The following is a 17,855-nucleotide window of genomic DNA, read 5'->3' as shown; positions in this document are numbered from 1 at the left end:
CCTTCGAAATCTAGTTAAAATGTATTAAGTTAGTCTTATTTTTAAAAAAAAAGGTATCATTTCATCTTTGTTTTATTTCTATTTATCACCTTTAAATTGGACTAACATGGCAACCACACTATTTTATCCAATTAAGCAAGAAGGAATTCTTGGATCTCACAAAAAAAAACAAATCCAAAACAAAAAATAACCCACCTTTCCTAATATTTTTTATTTTATTTATTTGGATTTTGGCTTACACCTTTTCAGTTGCAGCTCAAAGTGCGTTAGAAACATACCCCTATTGTAGCTGAATGTGTCATCATTACTACTTTTCTTTTCTCTCTTTAACAATCCTATATAATAAAACTCACCCTCAACGTTCTGAGGACACTGACTTCACTGTCAGGTCCTCTGGGCACTTCCTTTCGGTTCGAAGCCTTCGTGGTGGTGAAGCCACCAAAAACACAGTGTTGGGGCCCCGCCCTCGCGTCAAACGTGATGACGTCGAGGGCGGAGCAATGGCGTCAGTGGCTTCACAACTGACGCAGCAGATTGAAGGTGGCGTGCCGAGGTCCGCAACAATGGCGGCCAGTGCCATCAGAACGCCAAAAGGGGTGAGTAGGGGGGGGGAGGTTCGGAAGGAAACCGTGCTAGCGCCCGTTTCATTGGTGCAAGAAACGGGCATGTTTTACTAGTTATTAATAATCCTTCTGTAGCTTTCAGTTAAAATAGATCTTACTCACCAACAGGCTCTTTCAATGTCGCCTGGTCTGTGACCAATGTATTATAGAGATAAGCAATATCTGTAAAGAAGAAATACATTGAGTGTTTGCAGTCATATTTCTCTACCTATCTACAAACTGAGCAGTGTATGAGGACAGCGAGCAGATTTGACAACAGGGTGGCAGGCTGCCTGTAAACTGTTAATGGCATTAGCGCTAGTGAAGAGGGAACATATTTTCTCACATTTTGCCTTGTTGCTTGTGATATGGGAAGGTTTGTTTTTGAATTAAGTGGAAGATATTAGGGCATACTGTATTTTGATGCATTATACCTAATGATTTTGATGGAATCTGTTGAGAACAAGTTTTGGATTGGAGGAATATGAATTTTTTTTATATAAGAACCTTAACATAAGAAAAGCCACGGTGGGTCAGACCAAGGTTCACTAAGCTCAGCATCCCGTCTCTGATAGCGACCGGTCTAGTTCACAAATAGTTGGCTGATCCCAAAACATAGACCAAATTTATCATAGCTCATCTCCATGGATAAGCTATGGCTCTCTCAGGTATACCTGATTTGATATTTTCCTCCGGGAATTTTTGAATGCCACTAAGGGGTCATTTTTCTAAGCTGCGGGTAAAAGGGCCCTGCGGTAGCAGCAGGGGCTGTTTTTCCCACGCACCAGGGCCATTTTTACCGCAGCGGGTAAAGCCCCCCCCCCCCCCCCCCCCAAAATGGCCATGCGGCAGGGAGCACTTACTGCTACCCATTGAGGTGGTGATAAGGGCTCCAACGGTAAACTGGCAGCACGCTGGGTTAGTGTCGCACTAGGAAAAAAAATTTCCGGCACGCCAGAAATGGAATGCGCTGGAGCCAGAACTACAGCCAACACTGTAAATGAAACTTTCTATCCACTAAGGCAAGTATACAAGGCCAGCTCTGCCCCAGACTGTTCATAGCACTTTGAAAATACTCAGCTCCCTTACTATGCTCAGGCTCATTCTTCCTATAAACAATGTAGATCACGTCTCCAGTCTGTAAGGGGCAAGTCTGCCTTTTCACCACTTTCTGTTTATTAATAACAGTTCCATTTGTGCTGTGGAGAAATTGAAGGAAATATAAAACATCATTAAATTAAGCAGACACAGTTCTCTTGCATCGTGATGGCAGGACATCTGTTGCTGGTAAAACAAGCAGATATCAAGCATTAGGAAATTCCGAGATTTTTGGGGAGAACCTAGGATCTGATTATTATGTTGGAGGAGTTGCAGTTACAATGTCAATAATTTGAAGAGACAACAAGAATTAAGTTCTTCAAGTTATATATCCTTTTAAATAGTTAGACAGTCTAAGGGAAGGCAACACATTTATAAGCGTGTGTGTGTGAACACAAGAGAAACACAGAAGGTGAAGGAATGGATGTATTTTGTATCTAATGATTGAAGATAAACGGAATTCCATACCTTAAATATCTGCTGTTACTCTGAAGTTATGTATAACTACTTGTCGTCATAATTAGAATGTTAATAAAACTACTACTATAAAAATAAGCATCATAAAAAAAATCAGGACAAAGAAAACATTTCAGCACTGCAGACTTTACTTTGCAAGACAAGATAATGTCTGAATCTACCACCACCTCAACTTAAGATTTAAGTGAAACCTTTTCATTGAACTAACTCAATACACTGGTGACTAGCTGTGAAAAGTTAAGTCATAAAATAGAAAGGTCTCCCCTACAATCCATTTGTATACATTCAAGCAGACTAACATGGCAACCACAAAATCATCATAAAGCGTTTCTGTAGCCATTCATGAAATATAGGACAATTGGACTATAACCATATTAAAATTGCCAAACTGGGTCAGACCAAAAGGTTCATCTAAGCCCAGTGTTTCCCAAGTCCAGTCTTGGAGAACTCCTTGCCAGGCAGGTTTTCAGGATATCCACAATTAATATGCATGAACTTGATTTGCACACACTGCCTCCATTATATGCAAATCTCTTATGCATATTCATTGTGGATATCCTGAAAACCTGACTGGCAAGGGGTACTCTAGGACCAAATTTGGGAAACAAGCCCAATATCCTGCTTCCAGCAGTAGCCAGTCAATGTCACGAGTACTTGGCAGAATCCCAAGAACCAGCGAGATTCAGCGCTATCAACCCCCCCCCCCCCCCCCAGTGGTCAGTCAATGTCACGAGTACTTGGAAGAATACCAAGTACAAGCAAGATTCAGCGCTATCAACCCCCCAGGGCTAGAACCTCTCTGGAAAGTGCAGAGATGCTGTCACCTGTTCTTACCTGGTGTCTTCTAATGATACTAGACCAGAATCATCTACTGTGATCTTACAGTGATCTCCAGACACCAGCTTGTTGTCAGGCAAGGACAGGTCACAGCCTAGGGAGAGAGAAAAAAAATCCTAACTATGGGCAAGCCATGCACACAACCCTCGGATTATATATAAGGCACCCAGATTTGCACACATGAGATGCACATGCAAATTACTTGCTTAACAAGCTCAATGACATCAATAATTGGGAGCTAACAATTATTAGTACATAAGTACATAAGTATTGCCATACTGGGAAAGACCACAGGTTCATCAAGCCCAGCATCCTGATTGGTACTTAGTATTTGCATGCACATCTGGCTGCATGCCATTCTATAAGGCAGTACACCTAACTCCCATAGCACGATCTAGAAAACGATTGTGGCTATGAAGGGAGCATGGACGTGTCTAGGGCTTTCCAAAAATTTGCACACATAGTTATAGAATACTGGGGTCAGTGCACCTAACTTGGACACCAGCATTTACACCAGGTTTTAGCTAGGTGCGAGATCTGCGCTTAAGCGCTATTCTAGGTTGGGTATTTACATGAGCTATAGAGCTGGTGTAGGTGATCACGTCATAAATGTAGGCACATTATTCTGTAAAGAAAGGTAGGTACCTACTTTTCTTTACAGAATAGGCTTGAATAAAATGGTGTGTAGCTGTGTTAGTCCACTTTTAAAAGTAATGAATAGAAATAAAACAAAACAAAGATCAATAATACCTTCTTTACTGGACTATCTTAATACCGGTACATTTTCCCCCAGAACCCCAAATTGTGCACACAATTTACTTGAGTAATGAGCCAATAACTAGCAATATTTACATAAGAACATAAGAGTAGCCATACTGGGTCAGACCAATGGTCCATCTAGCCCAGTATCCAGTTTTCAAAACAGTGGCCAAGCCAGGTCACAAGTACCTGGCAAAAATCCAAATCGTGGCAACACTCCATACTACAAATCCCATGGCACACAGTTGCTTCCTATGTCTGCCTCAACAGCAGACTATGGACTTTTCCTCCAGGAATTTGTCCAAACCTTTTTTAAATGCTGATACACTAACCGCTGTTACCGTCTCCTACGGCAAAGAGTTCCAGAGCTTAACTATTCGCTGAGTGAAAAAATATTTCCTCCTATTTGTTTTAAAAGTATTTCCATGTAACTTCGAGTGTCCCCTCGTCTTTGTATTTTTGGAATGAGTAAAAAAAATCGATTTTCTTCTACTCATTCTACACAATTCAGGATTTTGCAGACCTCAATCATATCTCCCCTCATCCGTCTCTTTTCCAAGCTGAAGAGCCCTAACCTCTTTAGCCTTTCCTCATACGAGAGGAAGTTATTTTCAGTTAAATAGCTCCAATTTAGGATTTACACATGTATCTTGCCAAGCACTATGAAAACGTTTCTGCAAACATTTTAGCACGCAACTGAAAAGGGGTTGCGGCCATGGGAGAGGCATCCACTAAAGATGTGCGCAGTATTATAGAATTCGGGGGATCCACGCCTAACTTATGTGTAAGGATTTACACCAGGTTTGAGTTGGTGTAAATGCTCGTACCCAAAGTGAGGCACAGAGCCCGGCACCCAACTTGGAGCACGTTTTTATCGGCGCCATTTCCTGAATCTAGTCCTTTTCGATTAGCTTTTGAAAGCAACATCTTCTTCTTCAAGCCATATCACCCTGCTTCCCATAGCATCTTCAATATTTTTATAGTTTTATTGTCCTTCAAATTGATAAACAGCACTGAACCCTAACAAATACATTTAACTATTATAATTTTGAACTTTTGCTAAATAAAGATACTTGATATAAAAAAAACACTTCATTACAAAGTAATTTGTCAACATACAAGTTCAATTAAATTTTCTTCTTTCATGTATTGACCCTTCATTTCTGGAATGAAATCTTTGTCCTGGTAGCTAGTCACTGTGTGACACTGAGGTACTAGATTCCAGCACCACTGTGCCAGCTCGAACATATGGGCAGTAGTCAGCTCTTACCAATCTGCAAAACCATGGAAAGAGTAGATGCTGAAGGTAATCAGCTGCACAGGGGCCTGCTCAGGTAAAACTCTCTCTGAGAATAGCTGCTACACACTTCAAAGAAAGAACAAGCAGGTCTGGGATCCCTCCCTCTCCAAGTATTGGCCTTTTTAATTTTCAAAATTTTTATTGATGACATGTCCAGAAAGAAAATAGCAATCAACGAGTCAAATATCAAAACAGACACAAAGTCAATACAACAAATTCCATCATCATACATTTTACAATCCCCCCCCCCCCAACTCCATCTTTGATCCTCCCCTACTCTCTATTTTCTATATTTACCTCTGCGTGTTGCAAAATTGTAAAGCTGTTCAAAAGCGAACAACAGCAGCAGGTACTGTACAATATACTAAACAAACTGCAAATTAGAAACAATCAACGTAACACACAGAAACCCTCCCATTCATGAAATCAAGCAGTTGAAGGACATGCCTCGCAAGAAATTACGAACCAGTGTAACGACACCGAAATAGTTCCGTCAGAGAATGAGCCTTTTTAATTATTTCCACCTTTGTGGACTGTGTCTGTGAGGGAAATGGCTTTGCTAGAGTTTGGTGAAGAAATTACATCATCAATCTGGAAAGGACTGGGCTGAAGTATTGATTTGAAGGCAAAAGCTGAAACCTACTGCCACACTTGGAACCAGAGGCGTATCTGGACTTCGGCGGGAGGGGGGCCAGAGCCAGAGTGAGGGGGCACATTTTAGCCCCCCCCTGGTGCCGCCGACCGTCTCCACCTCCCCCTCCCGCCGCCAACCCTCCCCCGCCGCTGTCGCCTACCTTTGCTGGCGGGGCCGAGGTCCTCTCTTCCGTTGCAGCAAAGCTTCCTTCAGTTTCAAATTCTTCTGAGTCTGACATCCTGCACATTGTACGTGCAGGACGTCAGACTCAGAACAGGAAGCTTTGCTGCAACGGAAGAGAGGACCTCAGCTGGCGGGGGTTGGGGTCCCCCGCCAGCAAAGATAGGCGACGGCGGATTGGCGGCGGGAGGGGGGGTGGAGAGGGTCGTCGGCAGGGGGGTCCAGGGCCAAATCTACGGGGGCCCAGGCCCCCGTGGCCCCATGCAGATACGCCCTTGCTTGGAACTTATCAACGATTGTACTTTACCTCCTTTCTCTATTGTTTATTGTTGAGTATCCTCTAGCTTTTAAACTGTAAACCACCCAAAGGGCAAGATAGTAAATTTTCATAAAATGTGAAACTTGAGATAACTTTTTCACTTTTCCACTAAATTTGGGATTAGTGCTGCTGGTTTTGATGAGCTTTGAATATGAGTGATCAAATCACTACTACCTGGTTGTAGTACACACGAGCAAAGCCTGTTATCAGGCCAAACATTTTGTTTCGTTTAGTTTTCCTGTGTCATGGAATTTTTCATTGTCTTTGTTTTTGTTTGTTTATCTTTTTTGGATCATTGACATTTCCCATATTATTTCAAACAAATGTAGATCCCTAATTAACATGATTTCTCTCCTGAATGCTAACATCCACGACAACAAAGTTCCCTTTCCCCATTAAGCACTATGGGCTCTATTAGTTAATATAGTTCTGAATTCAGGAGCTATTCTTAAATTTGAGGATAAGTCAAGAGTCTTTGGAGTCATCTTGGACTGTAACGTAACTCTAACATTAGGTGAATGCATTAGTAAGAAGATTTTTTTTGTGCACTGCGACGACTTGGGGCTATTAGATCCTGTTTTAGTCCTAATAATTTTAGCGTTATTGCACAGACTATGTTACTCCCTAATCTGGATTATTATAACGCTTACAGGAAACCACAGAAAGAGACTTCAACTGCTCCAAAACATTACAGCTCAACTCTGGGAAGGGAAAATATACCGAAGCTACTCCACTGTTGAATGAATTACAATGGTTAAAGGTTGAGAGTCAAATCTATTTTAAACTTGTTTGTTTGGTTTTTAAAAGTATATTTGGGCTTAATTCAAATACTTTTAATCAGTTAATGATCGTTCTAAGCAGGAGACTCCATTCAAGAAGCAAGCAACGACTAATACTAGATTTTCCGACTTTAAAAGGAGTAAATCTGTTAGAGAACGATCAATTGATTTTCAAAGCATAAGGTTTTGAAACAGCAAAACTGTTCACCTGCGGCACATTAATTCATACTTTCCTATATAATAATTCTCACCTCCACCGTTCCATGCTTGGGACCGTGGGTCCCTGGCTGCAAGTGGTCTGCGAGGCAGACATGCAGGACGTCACTGACGTCAACACAGCTGACTGCAAGGCAAGGGGAGGAGTAGGGAAACACGTGTAGCCTCGAAATCAGCTGTCACCCCCCCCCCCCGCGCTATGGCCCTCTCGAAACCCACCCCCTCCCGTGAACCTGTCGACCCCACCCCCCCCCGCCGGAACGCCGAAAACTGCGTGCGTCAGACGCACGGAGTTAAACTTTCTAAGAAGATGATTGAACAACCTACGGGAAGGGAAGGTAGCACAACAACGGTGGCGACGGTGGTTTTCGGCATTCTGGGGTGGGGGGATCGACAGGTTCGCGGGAGGGGGTGGGTTCGAGGGGGCTGTAGCACGGGGGGGGGGGGATTGCCTGCCTAAGGCCCGTTTCCTTGCCTACAGAAACGGGCCTTTTTTACTAGTTTATTTAGAAAATCTTTGAAAACTTGCAGAATTTGTAATTTTAAGCAGAATTATGTATATCTTCTAGTTTTTAATATATTGATTATACAATTGTATATAAAGTCCTTCTGAATGCAGAAGTTTTATTATTGTAATCCGCTTTGAAATTCATGTTAAAGGTGGAACAGAAGCATATCATACAATTCAGTAAACGGCACTCAAAATCTGGCACTTATCCAACAAATGTACTCCAATTATGAATATACAAAATATTTGTTAATTATCAGAACATACACATACCAATATACTATAAACCACTACAGGTTTTGTAAAGTTCACATATACCCGTATAGTGTGTCTTCATGTGTAGCCCAACAAACATTCAATCTCAGCAATTTAGCCAGTTTTCTCTAGCTAAACTCAATTGCCTACTAAATCTCTGAATTGTTCAATATCACAGTCAGAAATGGAACTAAAAACCGCTACGCCTTTATTTGGGGCAACGAAAAATCCAATGGGAAAATTCCCGCATAAGAAATTGTCCAAGTGTCCACAACAACTTGCAAATAACAGTTGTGTTGAACCAGGTGCTACTCCTTCGTATTATCTGCACCTTGGCCACATGCTCAATGGATCACCTTAACGGGGACAGGATCTCAACAAAACTGCCAAACCAAGCTGGTCAGTTAGAATGAATACCGTTCCTCAAAACAGCAAAGCTGCTGCCGGGGGGGCTCTAATGCACGCCGCCTGGGTGGCGAGCCACCTTCCCCGCCGGCCTCTGATACAAAGCATTATTTCCCATGTGTTTACAGATTGTACTCAAAATCTGGCACCAGAAAAGACATCTGCGCTATTCTACAAAAGGGCGTGCGCCTTTTATAGACTCGTGGCCTTTTATAGACTGGTGTAAATGCTGGTGCTCGTTAGGCACACCGAGGCTATATTCTTTTAACTGCAGTGCAACTTCTCGGACTACCCCTGACACGCCTGTGGCCACACCCCTTTTGGAGTTACACGCTAGTAAAGATAGGCACCAAGCCTTACAGAATAGCGCACAGCTGGATACACATGCAAATTTTAATGAATGCCAATTAACATCAAATTGGTTGTTAGCAGGGGCGTAGCTAGGTGGGGCCACAGGGGCAAGGGCCCCCACAGATTAAGCCTGGCCCCCTGTACTTTGGACCCCCTCGTCGCCAGGTACCTGTTTAGCCTTTGTTCATAGGAGAGCAGTTCCATCCCTTTCATCATTCTGGTTACCCTTCTCTGTGCCTTTTCTAGATCCATTATATCTTTTCTGCGTTGAAGGGAACTAACCACCCCAATATCCAAAGTGCAAACTGATACAGAGGCATGATGTTTTCCGATGCTGTAGCCAACTTTAATTGTAGGTTGCAGATTACTAGTAACAGGTCTACAATTTCATATTTGCTATTAAGCCAGAAATTTTGAAAACTCATCTGGTCCTATTGATATGTTACTCTTATTTCGTCAATTTGCTCTTCCAGTTTCATAGTGATTTACTTCAGTTCCTCTGAATCATTAACAAAAATATGCTTTTGATACTGGCAGCTTCTCATCACTACTTAGTAAAGGCCAAAGCAAAATTAGTTTTCCTACTATGATCTTATCCTTCCTAAGAGGACTAGGTAAAAACCAGATCTCATGCTTTCCACCTTAAAAAACACTAGCATATCTGGGGGATCCAGCTTTTAACCATTTGCTTCTCCAGTTTGCAGATAAACTGGAGGGCGTCGCAGCTTCTCTGGGCAAGGGCTGGGTGTGGCACTTGCCCTTAAACTTAAAAACAGGTGCAGAGGATCTGAAGCAGATTTCTGGATCCCCCAGATCTGCTTTTAGGAAAAATTACCAGTGCGGCAACCAACTCATTGCTGAGGGAGGAAGGGAGGGACAGCCTAACACATCCGGTCCTACTATCTTCCCGGCTACTACCTGCTCTGTAGATAATCCACTCTCCTAGTGTCCAGCCAGGGTTCGGATAGCATGCAAAGGTTAACAAGAAAATAGGTATAAACTGAATCCTCTGGATACCGTACTTTCCACTTAAAATAAAGCTGCAGATCTGTTTTTGTTTTTACACACATCTTTAAAGCCACTTCTCCAAAGGTTAAAAAAAAAGTGATATAAAGACAAGGCCACATCTCTCTTTCTTTCCACTCACATAAAAATAATGGATAGATTTACTAAAATTTAATAAAATGCCCAAAATACCGCAGCCAGACTTATATTTGGAAAAACAAAATACGAAAGTACAAAACCCCTAAGAGAGAAATTACACTGGCTCCCACTTAAAGAACGTATCGCGTTCAAGATCTGCACGATTGTTCATAAAATTATATACGGAGAAGCCCCGTCATACATGCTTGACCGCGTGGACCTCCCACCCAGGAATGCTAAAAGATCTGCCCGCACTTTTCTTAATCTACATTTCCCCAGCTGCAAAGGATTAAAATACCGACTAACACATGCGTCAAGCTTTTCCTACATGAGCATGCAGTTGTGGAATGCCCTACCAACTCACTTGAAAACGATTAACGAAATAACTAACTTTCGCAAATCGTTGAAAACCTCTCTCTTTAACAAAGCCTACCATGAGAATCCATAATTAACTACAATACACCACCATATCCTCCCTTATTTTGACTGTCTTTCCATATCTGCTTGATTAGATCGTCTTCTTAGCCTTGATTATCTTTGTAACACCAATTGTATCTTTTGTACCCTGAAATGGTGATGCCATAACAGGTCTTTGTAAGCCACATTGAGCCTGCAAATAGGTGGGAAAACGTGGGATACAAGTGCAATAAATAAATAAAAGGCATGCCAGCATATGCACACTATTTACCACATGTCCCATTATATGCAATATAAAGTATTTTATCAAAACACACGTAAATGGCAGTAGTGCACTTTAGTAAATCTAGCTATAAATGAGAAGCTCCTGGAATTGTTCAATGCCTTCATTCCTACCCTTATTTTGCTTTACGAACACTGGTACATCTAAATAGGAAAATAAAATGTCAGATGATGAATGGGGCATTGCTATCACCCCCTGGGAACAATGAAAAGGAGGAAAGGCAACACTTAATTAAACTTAAGCATTTGATCATTTATTTTGCTTTCACGAGGGGGGTTTTTTTGTCAAAAATTTTTTTTAATTATGTATAGGTACCTGATCCTATTAAGCATTGAAGGCCTGGTAACCCTCACTTGGGAGCACAAGCACCCATCAGCTTCCTCACCTTTCCTCCTCCCGATGGTGCATTCCTTTTTATTGAGGACCAGCTCAGGTTCTGCACCCCCCAAACGACTCAACTTCCCCCAGGGCCTCCTCTCTTCTGAGCCTTCCATGGCCAGCAACACCTACTCACGAGCACACTAGAAATAGGAAAGGGAGAAAACCTTGTTAGTTCATGCAACATTTCTTTTGTAATCAGCTGCACAGTAGAGAGCGACAGCAATCGCACTAGACTTGTCTCCGATGCTTAGTTAAACTCCCTGCCTCAATGTTGCGGCTGGGCTCGGCCCAAGGGGGTCCATCTCCTCCCCCACCCCACTTCTCGCTTGCTGAGATTAATCGGGAGGGGCAGGTCTCTTTTCCCACTAATCCCAGCACGCTTTTGCGGTACTGTACTCTGAGCCCTCAGTCCCGTAACCTGTTTGTATCCGCTACCCAAGCTCCCAGCTCCAGTCCAGCAGCGCCTTGTAGTCACCGGAACCAGCCACACAGCAGCTGATCGAGGGGGCAGTGCTCTGCTGACGTAAAGCAGGACGCAAAACACGTAGATTAAATCTATGTGTTTCAAGCCTCACTGTGGCGACTGACGCCATGCCCTAAACATACAGAATCTATCAAAAAGGTTAGTGGTCTAATGAGGTTAGATTGAGAACAGGAGCCGGCATGACGTCAAGGAGCTGAAGCCATTTGGGTTAGTCTCACTTTCCGACTCCTCCGCGCAGCCGTCATTCCCGTGCACACAAAACAAAGCAAGCAAACCTATGACCTGCTGTATCCACGTTGTCGTTCTTTACTGTTGGTAACATTTTTATTTGATTTCATTTATATTTTCAAACATGCTGGCTTGTGCAGCATACGGATGTACACAGAGGAAGTACTGGTTTCATCAGTTAGAGTAGTAATTAATTCTAAATTGTAAATCATTGTGTCGTTTGGAGGGGCTAGTTTAGGAACTACCTGTATTCGTCCAAAGATGTTTTCGTGTTGTGAGAATGAGGTGTATAACAATAAGACTGACTATTTATAAGTACAATTTAAAAAGAAAACATTAATTAGGTTGAAACCTGGGAGCATTTAACATATTTTTTCCCCTGTTCATACATCAAAAGAAAAGATTACATATGGGAACTTGCTCCTTTTGTTTTGTGGAATGCAGTGGTATATTATGAAAATGCACTTGCCTTTTTTTATTACTACTATTTCACAGAGAGGTATTGAATAATGAGAGAAGGGCTTCATTCATGCATAAGTTCTGTTCAGAGTCAGTCTAAATATGCAAACTTTGTCCAGTTCAGCGCACTATTAGCCGCCGAATTCATATAATGTTAAAGGCCCTGTTTACTATTCCATGTTGTAGGTGCATTAGTGTTTTTAACGTGTGTTAACCGTGTACACATGTTAACTGTGTATGTGCCCACAATGTCCCTATAGGTGCCTACATGGTTAGCGTACATGCTAATTGTAGGTACGTTAAAAACGCTAATGCGCCTTAGTAAACAGGGCCCTAATTATGTTCAGTAGAAAATAAGGGCCCTGTTTATTGTGGCTCTAGCATTAGGGTGTGCTAAAATTTAGCGCACACTAAAAATGCATCTTAGTAAACAAGGTCCTAAGTCTGTTGGCTCAGGCTGCTTGCTATCCATCACTATTTCATTATTGCTGATAAGTATTACATATTAAGGGCGTTTGCTTTAAACTTTGTTTTAATTTTTTTTTGTTACATTTGTACTCTGTGCTTTCCCACTCATGGCAGGCTCAATGTGGTGGGCAATGGAGGGTTAAGTGACTTGCCCAGAGTCACAAGGAGCTGCCTGTGCTGGGAATTGAACTCAGTTCCTTAGGACTAAAGTCCACCACCCAAACCACTAGGCCACGCCTCCACTCCATTAGTTTATCCAGTCCTTACATGCACATGGTTTTGCTTTTTAAACCCAAAGGTGAATCCTAAGGGTGATTGAACAATTAGGTATAAACTGTGTTGTTTCTGACTTTACTTGTTTTGGACTGCTTTGGGTCCTACTGATCTGTACATCTGCTATCTAGAATGTGGATGTACTCTGTAGATGCTGTTGTTTACTTTTGCAGTGTGTGTACGGATGGATGCCTGTTCTGGTGTGTTCATGTGCCAATGTTTGAATGACTGTCTATAGTTATGGCTATGATTTCTGAGCATGCAGCATCATTAAAGAACAGACTTTTAAATGTGCAGTTGGGCATATATGCTAATCTCAACTTTGTTAAATGTTTCAGACATATCCATCTACTTGCTCCAATGATATAACTGAATTCTATTATTCTGTCTCACTGTATTTTCAAATGTAAGCCACATTGAGTTTGCTTGGGATAATGTGGGATTAGAAATGTCAATCCTCCACCTTTTAAGACACTGCCTATCCAGCTGGATGGTGATGGCACAAGAAAAGAAAGTTTGATCCAGGGAAGACTAACTCAAACTAACCTGTTCCTTAGCTGGGCTCTAGTATTACTATAACTGGCTTTCTTAAAAAGATTATATAACCTTTGGATGCATGACTAGGAACAAAAACAATTACTTATTTTTTCAGTATCACAATTCCTCATGTACAGCCACACACAAACAAAAACAGCTTTTAGGGTGGATACTTTTCACAGTGAGCTTCTTTTATTATCAACCAGTGGACTAGAGGAGTGGCCTAGTGCTAAAGCACTGGTCTTGAAATCCAGAGATGGCCGGTTCAAATCCCACTGCTGCTCCTTGTGATCTTGGGCAAGTCACTTAACCCTCCATTGCCTCAGGTACAAACTTAGATTGTGAGCCCTCCTGGGACAGAGAAATAGCCAGTGTACCTGAATGTAACTCACCTTGAGCTACTACTGAAAAAGGTGTAAGCAAAATCTAAATAAATAATAACCAGAGATAAGACTTTTCAGTTTTGGCACAGTATAAGTCACCACAAGAACAAAAATATAAGAAAACCAATGGACTGCATTAGGGGCTTATAGCCCATTTAGTTATGTTTAAACAAAAGAGATCTACATGAAACAATGTATTTATTTTTATTTTTGCTTATAAAACCACTTGTCCCTGAAACATGCTCAAAACAGAATAATTCATTTGTGTATCTAAAATGTAAACTTCTACAAAACACTTGAAGTGATTATGTTTCCATGTGCCCCAGTTAAAGGAGAGTTTAATTTTACTTCCATTTAATTTCAGTATATTCCATCTTTATAGCACCAGGCTTCCCAAGGCTGATTACAACAACAGTTAAAATGAACCCATCAGGAAACAGGCTATCCTCACTTAAATTTGGCCATTCTATATTGTATAGAACAGCACAAAATGCAGAGTTTATAGCTGCTGTTTCTACCAGCTACAATCATTTTAAAGCTGTTTTAGTGATACTCAATTTTTTATTTAATGATATTTATATCTACATTTGGGAAGTTTTCAAAATAAATTAAAAGGCTGCCAAATAAGTTAAAAAATATATATATTTTGGCCTCTACCTTTTAAGGCACTGACTATCCAACTGGATAGCTTTTGATTATTTTTACAGATGAACCACATATAAGCAGTCCGTTATTTCTAATAATCTTTTGCTATTGTTTTCAATAGCGTTTGCTATTGTTTTGGGTGAGAGAAAATGGTAGCAATCTCCGTCTACTGCCAGCAAGCTCTGCCTACTGGCTTCAGCCTATATAATGGGCTAGATAGGCTCATACCGTCTCATGCTCTCAATCTAACCTCCTTGTGGTGATCATTGGGCAGTCCTGATAATGGAGAATATGTTGACAGCAAAATGGGAGGAGCAGGATTGGCTTCATAGTCATAGAAAAACAACTTTGAAGAAATGTGTGGGAGTTAACTGCTGAACCTTTCTAGGCAAACTCAGGGCTTTCTTCAGGGGAGGGGGGAGAGAGGGGGTGCAGCTTGCAGGATATTGTGAAAAGATGGAAAGATATCCTTCTGTCTCACACCCTCCTCTTCCTTCTCCCAGCCTGCAGACTGGATTCCATCTCCCTTCTCTTTCCCCTTCCCCTACAATTACTGCCCAGCTCAGAGTTTCCCTGGAAGAACAAAATGTTTCACTTCATCTCATGTTCTCCCCTAACCCTAATTGCCTTTTGTCTCAGTCTCCTGCCCCACTCCATGTTTTCTCACCCCAGTCCCCTCTTCTAACACTGTGCTGGCTTCCATCCACTCCTCCTCATGCCCTCTTCCTCTACTTAACTGCTACTCCCCACCCCTTCTCCTATTGCTCCTGCTCTATCTCTCTTCCCACCCTGATTCCTACCCAGCACTCTCCTCTTGTGCCCCTCAACCCCTCTCTCTTCCCTCTTTTGCCCTCCATCCTTTCCTGCCATCTTGAACTCTTACCCACCCTCTACTACCAGCTACCTCTCTCTGCCCTTATCCCATCTCTTTTACCAACATTTACCCCCAAACTCTTCTCTTTGCTCCTCCCTCTCAACTCACACTCAGTATTGTTTCCTTTCCTTCCACCCTCTACCCAAGACTCGGCACCAGAATTCTTACCCAGCCTTCTGTGTATTTCTCACTCCCACATCAAACAAAAACACAACTGATAACTTTGGTCACGTCCTACATCTCCTTTGTGGGGGGGGGGAGAGGAGGAGTTGGGGAGCAGAGATCAATGGTTGCAGCACAACCCCAGCACTTCAATCCTCTTCCTACATCTCATTTGGGGATGGGGGGAATGGGTGTTCAATTGAGTCCCAAGGTAGTGTCCAGAGCCCATTGACAAAAGCCATGTCAGCAGTAGATTCAGGGCAGTAAGAGAGATGCACCGCATGGGGAAGGAGGCAGAAAAGGTATGAAACAGCTTCTTAAAATGACTTCTGGCTCCTATCTTTAGCTTCTGTGGCTGCCTTCCTATCCCACAGCATGGTATTTTAGCAGGGATTCTGCCTGTATACCTCCTCCCTGTGGCAGGCATGCTCTTTGGGGTACAGATACCATGGTTTGAGAAACCCTGATATGCTATGTGAAAAGAGATTTTGCATTTCTAGCCATGGGACAAGTAGTTGCCTAGTCTTCTTTCTGGGCAGTCATAATTTCCTACTTCAGACTTCATCTTTTGTTAATTGTGATTATACTGTATATTCTTATTTGCTGTGAACTGCTTTCAGTCTAGAATTGAACAAAGATGATCTATAAGTGGATTAGTAGAGTTACTGTCTGAATTAATTCACTGTAGCTGATAGAGGAAAGGGAGCACAAGATTTAACCTTCCTAAAGTAAAATAAAATAGGCAAGGAAAGGTGATACTTTTATAGAGGTAACACATGTCATGTTTTTCAATTTGCATTTTTAAAATATGTACATCAAGAGAATTTGACTTTTGTTTTGTTCTTAGGAAGGCCAGTGTGAAAGTTGTACAGGGTGATGCCCAGGGGGCTGGCATTAAACTTCCATTGAAAGAGATTCAGCAGGGTGATGTCCCTGGACTGGCAAAATATAGCTTCTGTATAAATAAGTGTGCATGAGAAATTCACTCTATGCTTGATAAAATGCACATGGTTCACGGGGACCCTAAGTTAAGCAGTGTTCCAAATGTAGAAAACAGCTTGATGCATTATGCAGGGCCAGCTTAACCATTGGACCAGGTGAGGCTCTGGCCCAAGGCACTGGTGATTAAGGGCGCCAAAATACCATCCTCTGACCTCATCAGGTCTACAGATTAGGCCTTTTCTACCTCCTCATTCCCCCCCATAGGTTCAGCACTGCTCTATCGCCACTCAGGTCTTCTCTTTGCTGCGTCCTGCGTCTTCTGATGCAATTTCCTGTGGGCAAGACGTGTCAGAGGGAAGACCCAGGGACTGGCTGAAGGCAGTCTGTCATTCTGCTGTTGCTATGCTTGGCGCCTGATGTAACCTTTACAGGCCATGGGGAAGTGAGAGGCAAGAGGGAGCAGTACTGGACCTGCAGGGAGGGGGACAGATGCTGAACCTATGGGGGGAGGGGTGCCAGATGCGTTGCAGTGGGAGGAGGGCGCCACCACAGCAAGGTGCTCAGGGCACTACTATCCCTTGAGCCAGCCCTGGCATTATGGGCCAGATTCTGTAAATGGCAACTAAAATATAGATACATCCAAAAAAGCGCTTAGCACTATTCTATAAGCCATGCCTAAAGTTAGGCACAGTTTATAGACTAGCGCATAGGGCCAGGGAATGTGCCTACATTTAGGTGCAGCCATTTACGCCACTGAAAACGTGCTGTAAATACCCGCACCTAAATGTAGATGCGTTCCCTGAATTCTATAACAACATGCGTAAATTTAAGTAATGCCCCTCGAGATGCCCACATGCCTCCCATGGCCACACTGCCTTTTTAGCTACTCGCATTAGGATTTCCACGCACCTTTTTGAATACTCCTAAAAAGAAGTGCATGTAAGTTCCAATTATTGCCAATTAGTGATAATTGGTTGTTATTGGCCAATTATCATCCTTGATTGGCTCATTACTCAAGGTACGCATGTAAATTGGGCACCGCACCTTATATAGAATCCGGGGTTATATGGATTGTTCATACGCTGGCCTCTTACTAAATTCTACCTCCCACCTCCAAAGACAACAGTTCAAGACAAGCTTAATTAAATGTCTTCAGGCACTTACCTGGGAAGATTGGCTAGAAATAAACTTGTTTGTGGGGCTAATTTTTCTTCTGGCAAAGTCTACTCATTCCCATTCCCATCTACGTCTTTCTGTCTGCTTTACAATTGGATTTGGTTCCCAAGGGAATATTTAATGTAAAATACCCTAATGCAACATCAGCAAGAAGACACAAGGAGATAAAAAGTCAGCTTCGTTTAAAGCCAGAATACTCTTTCTGTAGGATGCAATTTGGATTTCACTCTCTAATTTCCTTTTCTGCCCTACTGAGCTACAGCTGCCTGTCTTCAGTCAC

General features: G+C 42.3%; 1 protein-coding gene across 4 annotated transcripts in view; it reads right to left on the bottom strand.

Moving 5' to 3' along the window:
- The window catches only part of CHFR (checkpoint with forkhead and ring finger domains), a 55,524-nt gene extending 44,081 nt beyond the window's left edge, over window positions 1-11,443 (bottom strand). For 3 of the 4 annotated variants that reach the window (XR_003943734.1, XR_003943736.1, XM_030217727.1), the window contains exons 1-5: window positions 11,363-11,428; window positions 10,949-11,084; window positions 3,012-3,108; window positions 1,692-1,801; window positions 726-785 (exon numbers count right to left, since the gene is read on the bottom strand). Coding sequence is in view for 1 of the 4 variants with exons in the window: in XM_030217727.1 (XP_030073587.1) it covers window positions 726-785; window positions 1,692-1,801; window positions 3,012-3,108; window positions 10,949-11,057 (376 nt within the window). In the remaining 3 variants the exon portion in view is untranslated. Of the gene's footprint in view, window positions 1-725; window positions 786-1,691; window positions 1,802-3,011; window positions 3,109-10,948; window positions 11,085-11,362 lie in introns of all 4 variants that reach the window. The other variant, XR_003943735.1, reaches the window with a different exon arrangement.
- Between the last annotated feature and the right edge of the window lie 6,412 nt (window positions 11,444-17,855).

This window comes from Microcaecilia unicolor, chromosome 11, assembly GCF_901765095.1.
Source record: "Microcaecilia unicolor chromosome 11, aMicUni1.1, whole genome shotgun sequence".
Classification (NCBI taxonomy): Eukaryota; Metazoa; Chordata; class Amphibia; order Gymnophiona; family Siphonopidae; genus Microcaecilia; species Microcaecilia unicolor.
Note: the sequence above shows the minus strand (reverse complement) of the source record. Positions and strands in the feature narration are given on the sequence as shown.